The sequence below is a fragment of the Dendrobates tinctorius genome, unplaced genomic scaffold (assembly GCF_039654945.1).
Source record: "Dendrobates tinctorius isolate UK_male_01 unplaced genomic scaffold, ASM3965494v1 ptg000111l, whole genome shotgun sequence".
NCBI lineage: Eukaryota > Metazoa > Chordata > Amphibia > Anura > Dendrobatidae > Dendrobates > Dendrobates tinctorius.
In genome coordinates this window covers 26,161,198-26,174,392 of record NW_027361779.1, presented here as the reverse complement: position 1 = coordinate 26,174,392, position 13,195 = coordinate 26,161,198, and the positions used below count along the sequence as shown (strand labels likewise).

The following is a 13,195-nucleotide window of genomic DNA, read 5'->3' as shown; positions in this document are numbered from 1 at the left end:
CTCCTCTATGAAGCACTTAATGGGCCCCTGGGACCCACTTCTCCATGCAGCATACTATGGCCCCCCCTGCAGCATACTATGGGCCCCCTGCAGTATACTATGCCCCCCCTGCAGTGTACTATGGCCCCCCCACTGCAGTATGCTATGGCCCACCCTGTTCCTCCATGCAGCACATTATGGGGCCCATTTAATGCTGCATACATGAAGAAAAAAAAAATTAAGTACTCACCTTTCTCGTTCCCACCGCAGGTCCCGTACACTCAGTGCCTCTCCCGACTCTGCAACGCTCAGGACAGAGAGGCTGAGCGCACAGTGATGACGTCATCGCACCCTCTGCCCTGAGACGTCGCAGAGTCAGAGGGCACTGAAGACACTGCAGCTGCCGGAACGAGGAGAGGTATTAGATGGGGGCCCCGATGCTAGCGCTGGAACCGGGCTCCCCCGACTCACAGACGGACCCCCATGCTGTGTGTCACACTCCCTGTTTGCCCAGGGCCCCCTACCTGGGTTTGTCAGGTGGTTTCGCTGGCCCAGGTCCTAGCGGTGGGACAGCGTGCATGTGCCCGCGTGCGCCTCTGCCTCCGTCCGTTTTAAAGGGCCCGCATCCGTAAATTTTTTTTTTCCTTCTTCCTTCTCTCTGGGGCCCAGGGCCTACCGGGCATTTCACCGGTATCCCGGTGGGCCAGTCCGACCCTGGTCAGGATACTTACCCTTATGCGATTTTTGGAAGCTCTGTTTTGTGCTCCTTATGCATGCTGAAGCATTTATCCTTTTATTGACCTCTGAGTGGTTTCAACCTCCTTAAGGATATCTCTTTTGGGATTCATTGCATCAACCATGTACATTTTGACCCCCTGTACCTCTTCATGGTTGTTTTTTTCGCATTTGTTGTCCCCATATTTATTGTTAATATTGGTAATCACTTTTTTAATATTACATTAATAAAATGTTTGTGATTTTATGGCATAAAGCTTCCTATTTCTTATTTGATTGATCTATATTTGGAAGTGCCACTGAACTAGGCATACAGTAATACATTTTGAAGTCTTACCTAGCAAAGGTAGCCTCCAAATTCAGTAGGCTGCAGGAAAAAGTTTTCCCTTCCTTCCCAATCCTAAGAACCAAGAGGAATTGAAGCTTCATACACTGGATGTCAGGAGCTGCCTGTTAGAGTACATGTCAGTCACTAATCCTTGGAAAAAAGATAATTCCTTATTTGTATATTTCCAGAGGGCTAGAAAGGGTTTTAGGGTGTCAAAAAGCACTTTAGCTAGATGGATCAGGGAGGCAATTGCATTAGCTTATACGTCAAGTGGAAAGACAGTGCCAGAAGGTCTGAGGGCTCACTCTAAACGGGCCACGGCAGCCTCCTGGGCAGAAAGATCGTGGTTCTCAGTCAAGCAGATATGTAAGGCAGCTACATGTGTGGATTCTGTCACACTAGGGTGTGACCCGTCTTAATTGTCTGTGGCCGAATTGGATCTCTGGGAGAGATGATACTTGCACGGAGGAAAGAACACACAAGACAAGGTGGATCGTGTCTTAAATGATTCTTCCCTACTTTAATCTCAGAAGTGTACAGTTTTTATAGCAAGAAATCGAGCTGTCTCATTACATTACATCATGGGTGTTTTTTCCAAATTACTGATTATCACAAATCACAATTGATCCCTCATGTTCTATTTACTATATAATCATTACACAACTAATTATTGTTTCTAGCCTAGCCTAACCTAGCTTCGATGAAACTAGGTGGATACAGAAATAAGTCTTAGAGAATCAGAAATATCAGAAATATCTTAAAGCTACATGATTCTAATATTCAGCAAAGTGTCCATATAGTGGTATCACTTTCATTCTTGTATATATTCATATGCCATATATTCTCCCCTTAACAGTTCCCACTTTGGAAATATGCAAAATCAAAATCCTAATCTCGTCGAACCTATCGATCTGTCCTCCTGGTCTACCTATCTCAACAATGCTGGAACCTAACTAACTAATCTTCACAGTATACACGAGAAAACCATCTCTAGTAGATGGACCCCTCCTAACCGACTTTGCACAGGAGGAAGTCAGATCCTGGACTCTCCCTTGTTGGTTTGCTTCAGGCAGACATATTCCGGGGGCGGTGCTTGCATGGTTTCATAGGGGCATCTTCAAAATCGGCATGCATGGTCATTACTGTGGTTTCCATGGTTTTCATCATCATCATCATCATCTTCTTCTTCTTAAGGCATGGAGCTAAGCAGCATAGAATTAAGGCTAAAATAATTAAATCACATAAAATAGCTATTCCAAACTTTGTGAGTGCTTTTTGCCAGCCATCCCAGCACCCAAACCAGGTGTCCCATTGATCCTTTACTCTTGAGTTTTGGGCTAACCCTTCTGATAGGTCAGTGAGGCCTTTAAGTGCTCTGGATATACACTCACTGGCCACTTTATTAGGTACACCATGCTAGTAACGGGTTGGACCCCCTTTTGCCTTCAGAACTGCCTCAATTCTTCGTGGCAGAGATTCAACAAGGTGCTGGAAGCATTCCTCAGAGATTTTGGACCATATTGACATGATGGCATCACACAGTTGGCGCAGATTTGTCGGCTGCACATCCCTGATGCGAATCTCCCGTTCCACCACATCCCAAAGATGCTCTATTGGATTGAGATCTGGTGACTGAGGAGGCCATTTGAGTACAGTGAACTCATTGTCATGTTCAAGAAACCAATCTGAGATGATTCGAGCTTTATGACATGGCGCATTATCCTGCTGAAAGTAGCCATCAGATGTTGGGTACATTGTGGTCATAAAGGGATGGACATGGTCAGCAACAATACTCAGGTAGGCTGTGGCGTTGCAACGATGCTCAATTGGTACCAAGGGGCCCAAAGAGTGCCAAGAAAAAATTCCCCACACCATGACACCACCACCACCAGCCTGAACCGTTGATACAAGGCAGGATGGATCCATGCTTTCATGTTGTTTACGCCAAATTCTGACCCTACCATCCGAATGTCGCAGCAGAAATCGAGACTCATCAGACCAGGCAACGTTTTTCCAATCTTCTACTGTCCAATTTCGATGAGCTTGTGCAAATTGTAGCCTCAGTTTCCTGTTCTTAGCTGAGAGGAGTGGTACCCGGTGTGGTCTTCTGCTGCTGTAGCCCATCTGCCTCAAAGTTCGACGCACTGTGCGTTCAGAGATGCTCTTCTGCCTACCTTGGTTGTAACGGGTGGCAATTTGAGTCACTGTTGCCTTTCTATCAGCTCGAACCAGTCTGCCCATTCTCCTCTGACCTCTGGCATCAACAAGGCATTTCCGGCCACAGAACTGCCGCTCACTGGATTTTTTTTCTTTTTCGGACCATTCTCTGTAAACCCTAGAGATGGTTGTGCGTGAAAATCCCAGTAGATCAGCAGTTTCTGAAATACTCAGACCAGCCCTTCTGGCACCAACAATCATGCCACGTTCAAAGGCACTCAAATCACCTTTCTTCCCCATACTGATGCTCGGTTTGAACTGCAGGAGATTGTCTTGACCATGTCTACATGCCTAAATGCACTGAGTTGCCGCCATGTGATTGGCTGATTAGAAATTAAGTCTTAACACACAGTTGGACAGGTGTACCTAATAAAGTGGCCAGTGAGTGTACTTCCAGCAGGGGCAGTGTTGTTGGGTATGTAAGTGCAACAGCTGGTACCTATCATTTTGCAGACTACGCCTTTCTCTGCTAGGATCATATCTAGGGCCATCCTGTTCTTGAAGGTCATGATGGATGTGGGGCCTAACTGTTCAATAAGTCCCCATATAGCATCTCTAGTAGAATTAACAAACCTCTGCTGATTATAGTATAGGTAATTTATCCATTTTACATTCTTGTTTACCCCAATCATTGGGATAATTGATTCAAAACCAGCTGCTACCTCATTTCTGGCTTTAAACTCGTTAGGTACTCCCTGTGGAACCCCAATGGAGTCTATGTAAATATGGGGGTCGAAGGAACCTTGTAGTTCCCTTTTTACCCTTTTTGGCAGGTGATTTTCTTGGAGTACTTGATCCCAGCTGGGTAGATCAAATATATGGAAGGGTATAAGGGCTTTTGCCAAGGCACACTGTCCTTTCCATGGGACAGAGAGTCTAGGTCTGATCTTCATGTCCCAACATAGCCAATATACATCGGTCAATTGGTAGATTTGGCCTACTAAAAAAGAGTCGTTATACAGGCTACCCTCCTGAACCTGAATAGCTTGATTATTACAGTAGTTAGATGGTAGGTTGTCTACCTGTCTCCCGGGGGCATCTCGTTGGAAGCAGGTGTAGCTACCTGGGTAGGGGGTGATCCCATGGCCAGTTGGTTCGGTACTTTGGTGAGGTGGGTATAGGTGGGATATGGATTGGCATTTCTGTGAGTCACCTGGTTGATTATTCATGTATAGAGATAGAGCACACAGGAATCCCTTCTCATATACCCATGGGTTTATTGGGAAAGGTACTGTGCCTAAATGAGGTCTGGCGGTGGTGCAGGCTATACATGAGGAGCGATTTGCATTAGTGGCAGTATATCTCACCCACTCGAGCCAGACATTGGAGTCAGAAAGTCCTGTTTCTATGGCAAGTCTTTCTTCATATGTCAAATCTAATAGAAACTTGGCTCCTGGTACTGGTTCATCTATCTCTTCAGTTGGTGGTTGTGACGACTCCTGGAGTGGACCCTCTGGGTCGTGGCACCAACCTCCTCAGGGTGAGCTGACCTAGTGAGGACCACCCCCTATACAGGGAGTGTCAGGGACAAGCCCCAGGGGGTATGGTACCACGACTGCTGGCACCAGGTGGCCGGCTCACAGGAGGCACGAGTGAGTGTGTCTAGGAACCAGGGGTGTGTAGAGTGCCAGAGTGTGCAAAGCGTGGGCAGAGGGAATTGCAGAGTAAACAGGATGAGTGTACGGGAGCACAGAGAGTACAGGACAATACTAGGAGTGTTCACAGGAGTGCGCTGGATGCTAAATAGTGCAAGGCGAGTACACGAGAGTATGTATGGCGTGTACAGGCAAGCATGCCCGGGTGAGAGCAACGCAGGGTGCGTGCAAAGGTGCACGCCACAGTACAGAGTCAGACAGAGCGTGCACAAAGAGCACACCGGAGTGCAGAATTAGCCAGAACACAGAGCAGAATGTATGCACGGAGCATGTGCTGGGAAGTACGGCTAGGCAGAGTATAGGAACAGCACACAAGGCAGAGTCCAGGAACAGAGCAAAAGGCAGAGGACCTGAATACAGCGCACAGCCAGGCAAGGACTAACAAGACGTAGCCAGGAAGCACAACAATAATCAGGCACCTCCCATAGGAAGAGGTAGCCTGATATAGCACATGAGTACAAGAACTTCCGGGTCAAGTCCTCGAGTATCATAGAGAGGACAAGACCGAAGACAGAGCTGGGCAGAATGCGTGTGCGCACTGGAACAGCGCAACCATGGAGCTAGGAGCGAGAGGTGCGTGTGCGCACCCGACGGGACCCTAGGAGCGGCCACAGCACTGGAAGTGGTGACACCAGGCCCGGGGTCCCGCCCCCATGTGGGAGCGGCGTGACAGGCGGTGTGACAGTGGTCTGGATTTAAGGTTTGGATAATAATAATATAATAACACACTGGCGCAAATCCACTTGACCAGGAAGGGGGGAGTTTCCAAATAATCCCAGATGCAGCTGGTGCTTAACAGGCTCTGTGCTGGTGCCTGTTTAAAAAAGCAAAAAGCTGGTAGAAAAGGGTATTACACAGCGCTATTCTGGGAAAATAAAAGGGTAAAAACAGATTACTCACTTGTTAATAGATGGAAAAAACGTGGTGTCCTGAGGCCATTTGCCTTGACTTGGATATGTATTTTGCCTTTTAATTGAAAAAGCTGCCAAATAAAGAAAAAATAAAAATAAATAAAGACTTAATACCCTTTTGTACCTGGATTTAAGGTTTCACAATCAGAATTTACCCATTCTGGCACCCTCCCCTGCTCTACCAGCCTTTGTACTTGAGCCTAGTACGTATAACCCTTGGTCATTCCCTGAGGGGCTGTCAATAGTAAGGTAGAGAATTATGCATCCCTCCCTGAGGCAGTGGGTGGCAGGGATGGGTAGGCCTGGAAAGGCTCTCTGGCCTTTAAAAGGGGCTTTGGTCAGGGTCATGCGGGTTAATAGGCTAGCTCCCCACTTGTCCCTTCGCTGTAGGGCTGGGATTGGTTGGTATCCCCAATCGTGTTCACTGGTGTTCCACCCAACAAGTGTCCAGTCCTCACAGTTTGACCCTTCCTCCCTTTCAGCTGTGGTGACACAGATGAATTGAGAGCCTAACCAGATATCAAACTGTGCCATGGGGCCTGGGCATTCTACTATGAGGCAATAGTCAAATTGATATGTTACCCTGGAGGTGCAAACATTATACTAGAAAGTCATCATACCCTCCTCGTGAGTGATTGTCCCTTGGAGAATGACTTCTGGTTGGGCTAAATAAAGGATAAGTATCAGGCGGATGAAGAGTGGCGGTCGTCCACTGGTCTCTGGAACCTCCTTCCGTCTGAAGCGTGGATCCATGTGGGCTTCCCTTCGAGCTTGACTGCTGTGGTAGTGGTCAGCAGGACATGATACGGACCGTCGTATCTGGGCTCCAGGGTATGTCTGTTGAACCTCTTAGTGAGGACCCAATCACATGGTTGGATCTGGTAGGTTCCTTCTAGGTCCTGTGGATCTAGGATGGATGAAAAATCTCGAGAATGTATTTTAGTTAAGTGCTTGGTTAATTCAATCACAAACTTAGTCAAAGTGTCATACTGCATAGACAACTGCTGTGGGAAATACAGTCCTAGTCTGGGAGCACTACCAAACAGGATCTTGTATGTACTAAGCTTGGTGGGACCAGCTGGTGTATGTCTGATACTAAACAGTGCAAGGGGAAGACTCTCATGCCATGGCCTTCCTGTCTCCTGTGCAGGTTAGAGCATTTTGCACTTCAATGTCCCATTCAACCTCTCAACCTTGCCACTGCTCAGCGGATGATATGGAGTGTGTAGGGTCAACTCGGTCCCGAGGGCTTCCCATATCTCCTTTGTGAGATTGACTGTGAATGCAGGCCCTTGATCACTCTCTATGGTCTCTGGGAGCCCATGCTTGCACACTATCACAGAGAGAAGCTTCCTTGCAGTGGTTTTTGCAATTGGTTTTTAAGTGGAAAAGCTTCTGGCCACCCTCAGAATATGTCTATCACCACTAAGGCATACTCGAAACCCCGAGTGTGGCATTTGTATGTGATCTATCTGTATGCGTTGGAAAGGGTACAGGGGTCTGGGTGTGCATTTCTGGGGTGTCTTTTCTGTTTTCCCTGGATTTCATCGGGCACAGACAAGACATCTTTTTGTGATGTTGGCGGCTATTGTTGAAAAGCCTGGTGCGTGGTAGTACTGGCAGACAAGGTTGTGCATCTTGGTCTTGGACTGGTGAGTTGTGCCATGGGCTCATTTGGCCACCATAGGGTAGAGGACTCTTTGTAGACAGGGCTTTCCTATGTTCATCATCAGGTGTCTTACATCTTCTGTGGCTCCATCTTGGGTCCATTGGTCCTCCTCTTCCTTGGATGCTTGTTTCTGGAGTGTGGAGAGTGTCTTCTCCCATGGCTCCTTCTTTTCCTCTGTTTCCGAATACTTGAGAGAAAAAATGACCTGCTTCTGTGTCAAGTGGTAGTAAAGCTGCTTCTTTTGCTGTGACATCAGTCAGTCTGTTGCCCACTGCTTCCTTTGAAGTCCCTCCAGTGTGTGCATTTACTTTTACCACCGCAACTCTTTCTGGCATCAATAAAGACTCCATCAATTCTTGTATGGCTTTGTGATGTCTGACAGGCGTTCCATTGGATGTGATGAAGTCTCTTGCTCTCCAGATTGGTCCATAGTCATGACAAACACCATGAGCGTAGCGTGAGTCAGAGTATATCGTGGCTGTGCGTTGGGCAGACATCTTGCATGCTTCTGTCAAGGCTCGCAGTTCTGCTTCCTGGGCAGAGACAGATGGGGGTAATGGTTGTGCTAGTAGCACAGTATCTTCTGTGACTACTGCCATACCCATGTGAAAGTGGCCTTCTTGGTCTGCATACCATGATCCATCCACAAAGAGCATCAGGGCAGGATTTTCCAAAGGCACATCAGTGACTGAGTCAAATCCGGAGGTTTCCTGTCTTATCAGGGCGAGACAATCATGCTGAGCCATTTCAGAGTCGACACGTCTTCCACTGATGTCAGAGATGTGGTCTTCACCCTCCTCCCCCCTTGGCAGAGGTAGGAGAGTAGCTGGGTTGAGGACAGCACACCTGGAGATGGTAACGTTGTCTAGAAGCAGAAGAGAGCATTGGAGACGTAAGTGGCGGGCAGCAGACAGGTGCTTTGGCTGTGTCTGGGCCAGGATGGAAGTAATGTCATGAGGTGCCATGATCTTCAGTTGGTGGCCCAGTATGACATCAGATGTCTTGTCCAGGAGCAGGTGGGTTGCAATAACGGCTCTCATGCAAGTTGTGGCTCCATGGGCCACTGGGTCCAATCTGGCAGAGTAATACCCAAGAGGGCGTTGTCTACCTCCGTAGAGCTGCATCCGGACTCCAGTTGCATGGCCTTGTTTCTCCATGAAGAACAGGCAGAATAGTTTGTTGTAGTCTGGTAGTCCTAGGACCGGAGAGGACGTGATGGTAGCCTTTAGAATGTAGAATCCATCAATGACTTCCTTGGTCAGACTGAAGGGATCTTCATTAAGGCAGTCATACAGGGGTTGTATGTGCAGAGAGGCATCAAGGATCCAGGGACGGCAGTAGGAGACAAGGCCAAGGAAGGTCTGCAGCTGTGGGGGCTTGATTGGCAGGGGTATGTTCTACACGGCTATTTTCCTGTCCTCGGTCAGCTGTTTGGTTTGGTGGGAAATGCAGTGACCCAAAAATACAACTTTCTCCTTGCAGAACTGCATTTTGTCTTTCAATGCCTTGCATCCATTATGCGCCAAGAACTGCAGTAAGGAGATGGATTCTACCTGAGATTCTGCCAGGGTGTCAGCACAGAGGTGGAGGTCTTCCACATATTGTAGGAAAACGACAGTGGGATGTGTCATCTTCCAGGGGTCCAAGACCGTTATCATGGCTTAGGTGAACATAGAGGGGCTATTTTGTGCCCCTTGAGGCATCACAGTCCAAGCATATTGCCGACACCCATATGTGAAATCAAACAGATACTGGCAGTCAGGATGTAGGGACACACTGAAAAAGGCATTGGCCAGATCAATCACCGTGAACCATTGGGAGGTGGGCGGGATTGATGAAAGCAGTGTGTGTGAGTTGGGCACAATGGGTGTGTCCAGTACTGTGGCTTCATTGACAGCACGCAAATCATGTACCATGCGGAACTTAGTAGGTTGTCCTTTAGGTGTCTTCTTCTTTACTGGAAAGAGGAGTGTTGCAGGGTGACTTGATGGGTGTGATGGCTCCATTTTCTATGTAGATTTTCAGTTGTTGTGTAATGGCAGCAGATTGTGAGATGGAGAGCGGATACTGTGGTTTCCTTGGCAGCAGAGATCCTTGCTTCAGCTCTACTTTCACAGGCTGAACTTTGAGCCTGCCAATATCTTCTGGGCCTCGTGCCCACAGTGAGTCTGGGATCAGTGCCATCAATTCAGCATCCACCTGATCTATGGGTGTGCCCTGTAGAGGGAAGAGACCGTATACTTCTGTAGACTGCTCCTGTGTGAGAGGGGTTGTAAGACTGACAGTTCTGTCTTCGTGAAACAGAATGTTAGCTTGGAGTTTTGACAGTAGATCTGATCCCAGTAGATTGACGGGGCAGGTGGATGAGACTACTAATTGAGACAACATGCTTTGTGTTAGCTGGAGGCCTATATGGAGAGGTCTGGTCATAGGAGTGTACCGAGTATTTCCATCTACCCCCACACAAGACACTACTTTATCCATGGGCAGCACAGTGGATAGCACTGCAGCCTTGCAGCGCTGGAGTCCTGGGTTTGAATCCCACCAAGGACATCTGCAAGGAGTTTGTATGTTCTCCCCATGTTTGCGTGGGTTTCCTCCCAAAGACTGATAGTGAATTTAGATTGTGAGCTCCATTGGGGACAGTGATGATGTTTGCAAACTGTAAAGCGCTGCAGAATATGTTAGCGCTATATAAAGATTATTATTGTCAGAGTCTGGTAAGTTAATGTTCCTGATTACACTTCTGGCTGCACTGGTATCCACTAGTAAATTGAGGGGTCTGCCTTCAATTTCTAACTGGATAGTAGGCGTTGATCCACTTGGTTGTTTTGTGAAGTGTAAGAGTAATGGGGTGTGTGGTGAATCCAGCTTGCCAATGTCCTATTGTGGATGGGGTCCAGGTGGTCCCTGGGTGGGCTGCTGCTGTTCTGGCCCTCTCCTGAGTGGAGCTGACCTGCAGTTCCATTTTAGGTGTCCTACTTTCCCACAGTAGAAGCAGGCACCCCTAGGTCTCTGTGGTCTGGGGTTGCCCTGGGAAGGGTCCTGAGACAACAGAAGGGTAGTACGGGGTGGTTTAGCTGGCTGATTCAACTCTAACCCTTTTGCCACTGTGTGTAGTACTTCTGATTCTAGCCTGCGGTATTCTGGCCTGGTGGTCTGCAGTTGTTTGCGTATTGGCTCTCGGAGACCCTGCACAAAGGCTTGCACCCAGATTTGGTGGTGGGCTTTGTCCAGGAGATCAAATCCTAGATCAGTAAACATTTGGTTTAACCTGTGGTAATATTTTTCCACAGACTCGCCTTTCTCTTGCATGGTAGTGGCTTGGTCTATTAGACAGTCTTTGGCCAAGAGCTGGAGCTTGTTGAGGAAGTCCTGACCAGATGTTAAGGACTGATAGTACTCAGGCATCCCACTCATGGGTCTCAAGGCTGGTTCCATTACAGGCCAGAAGAAGTCACCTGCTTTAAATTCGGCTAATCCAATCAAATCTATCCAAGAAGCTGCATGTTTTGTGTATCTGACTCATCTTCCTATAGAAAGGCATAGGATGCCCTTCTGGGTCTGGGAGACTGTTAACTAGAGTGGCAGCTTCCTGGTGTTTCCAGCTCACATATCGGGTGCCACGTCTGGAAGGCATTAAAAGGTCATTTGTGGGAGCTATACGCCTAGTACGTCATGGGTTGAAATCATCTATAGATTCGGACCTGTCTGGGGGACTGTCATCTATGTACAAAGGTATAGATAACCTTTCTAGATTGGGGGCTGGTGCCACTATACTACTGCTTGGGTTTGCATCCTGCCGTAAGGATGTGACTGTGGGGAAACAAGACTCTATGTGTTCTTCCTTAACGTTTCCCTCTTCTGTTTCACTGTGCTCACCATTTATGTATATGCCAGATACTACCGGAGCAAAAGTGGCTGCTGAATGACGTGTGCCTTTGCATGAAATGGCTGCCGGTCTGGGTGTAACTGTGGGTGTGGCCTGCCTCAAGATGGGCTCTGGGACATGGGGTGTGCCATCTGCGTTGAGAACTGGGTACAGGGAAGTAGGTTTATGCGGGCGTGGTGCCCCACAAACAGCACATATGTCCCTCCAATCTGGGTTCTGATTATGGCAGACTGCACATGTCCACCCCTCTGGGGAATATGAAGGTGGCTTGTGCAGTGTAGGTGCAGCTGCCAAAACCGGAGTCATTTTATCAGGAGGTGGCCTGTATATATATTCACCAGTGGCAGAATAACATTCTTCAACCCACATTTGTCTCTTAACCCCTTCACTACCAAGGGTGGTTTGCACGTTAAAGGGAAGGTGCCATCCCAAAAATTTTTTTTCAGCAATTGAAAAAATGTAAAGAATTAATGTTTACATTTTCTTAAAAAATATTATCGTTTGTTTTTAATTTTGCAAAATATGAAAAATAATTTTAAAAAGTTTGGCATTTCCACTTGTTAACACTAGGGGGAGCAGCTACTGAAATCTGGCACAAAAACCTATGACATCTATAGACACAGTGAGCAGCCATTTTGATGGGGCTTGCAAAGTTACTGACTGTCTTTGCATGTAGTCTGGATCAGAACAGGCCATCAATCAGCAGACATGTTTCCTGGATTTCTGTGGAGCAGACAAGCAGACGGTCCATCCATGTGAATAAAACACAGCGCTCTTTGTACAATCCCTGGCACCGAACAGGGCGCCCCCCACAGACCAGCACACTGCTCTCCTGAAATACTCTGTGCTGCTGTCGCCCTGCTCCTTCCACCATACATCAGGCCCCTGTCCCCTCGGTTTCACACATCGCCAGGACGGGAACTGAGGAGAGGAATGGGGTCTTCGGTCACCGAGGATGGCAGGCAGCAAGGATTCTGGGAGCAGAGTGACAGCAGCACAGAGTATTTCAGGAGAGCAGTATCACACGGGATAGGATTAGATACACGGCTCAGCAGGCAGCATCACACAGGAGAGGATTAGATACACGGCTCAGAATACAGTATCACACAGGATAGGATTAGATACACGGCTCAGCAGTCAGTATCACACAGGATAGGATTACATACACGGCTCAGCAGTCAGTATCACACAGGAGAGGATTAGATACACGGCTCAGCAGTATCACACAGGAGAGGATTAGATACACGGCTCAGCAGGCAGTATCACACAGGATAGGGTTAGATACACGGCTCAGCAGGCAGTATCACACAGGAGAGGATTAGATACACGGCTCAGCAGGCAGTATCACACAGAAGAGGATTAGATGCACGGCTCAGCAGGCAGTATCACACAGAAGGATTAGATGCACGGCTCAGCAGGCAGTATCACACAGGAGAGGATTAGATACACGGCTCAGCAGACAGTATTACAGATATGCCCACACTGGTGAAACTTCCAGCCCCCCCCAATTATACACAAGACTATGGGCTGTATAAGTCACTGTCCTCCTCAGACAGCCATAAAAGCAAAGGTGTCAGATTACCGGAGATCACTGGGGCTGTGAGTGAGGAGGCGGAGACAGAGCAGGAGGACGCTGGAGCAGGAAGCACAGGGCTGAGCCTGGAGTAAGCAGTACAGAGGAGCATAGATGAAAGTCACCCGCACTCACCACTCTCCATCCTCCGGCTCCAGTGAGCGCTTCTCTCCTCTGCTGACCACCTTCTCCTTTTCTTCAGCCTCTCCTCACAACACAGGACCCGTTATGCCACA

At 48.0% G+C, this 13,195-nt stretch overlaps 1 protein-coding gene across 4 annotated transcripts; it reads right to left on the bottom strand.

The window, feature by feature from the left end:
* Positions 1-1,535: 1,535 nt before the first annotated feature.
* Positions 1,536-12,883, bottom strand: LOC141100868 (uncharacterized). Of its 4 annotated transcripts, none has more exons than XM_073589585.1 (3): positions 6,446-12,883; positions 5,815-5,896; positions 1,536-2,244 (listed from the first exon to the last, which is right to left on the bottom strand). In XM_073589585.1, exons 1-3 carry the CDS (start codon positions 6,576-6,578, stop codon positions 2,232-2,234), a joined length of 228 nt encoding a protein of 75 aa, XP_073445686.1. In that variant the 5' UTR covers positions 6,579-12,883; the 3' UTR covers positions 1,536-2,231. The 4 variants fall into 3 exon arrangements, 2 of the variants coding, with proteins under 2 accessions (XP_073445686.1, XP_073445685.1); XM_073589584.1 differs by lacking the exon at positions 1,536-2,244 and adding an exon at positions 3,176-5,728; XR_012234807.1 differs by lacking the exon at positions 1,536-2,244 and adding an exon at positions 3,157-5,728 and having other exon boundaries at positions 5,815-12,883.
* Positions 12,884-13,195: the final 312 nt, after the last annotated feature.

What these genes read in the sequence shown, in the direction of transcription:
- LOC141100868 (XM_073589584.1), bottom strand. Translation starts at nt 6,578, where the DNA reads ATGGATCCACGCTTCAGACGGAAGGAGGTTCCAGAGACCAGTGGACGA. An exon ending in GACAATCACTCACGAGGAGG is followed by an intron (nt 5,897 to 6,445) that starts GTATGATGACTT and finishes TTTATTTGGCAG; the next exon opens with CTTTTTCAATTAAAAGGCAA. An exon ending in TTTTTTCCATCTATTAACAA is followed by an intron (nt 5,729 to 5,814) that starts GTGAGTAATCTG and finishes TTTTTTAAACAG; the next exon opens with GCACCAGCACAGAGCCTGTT.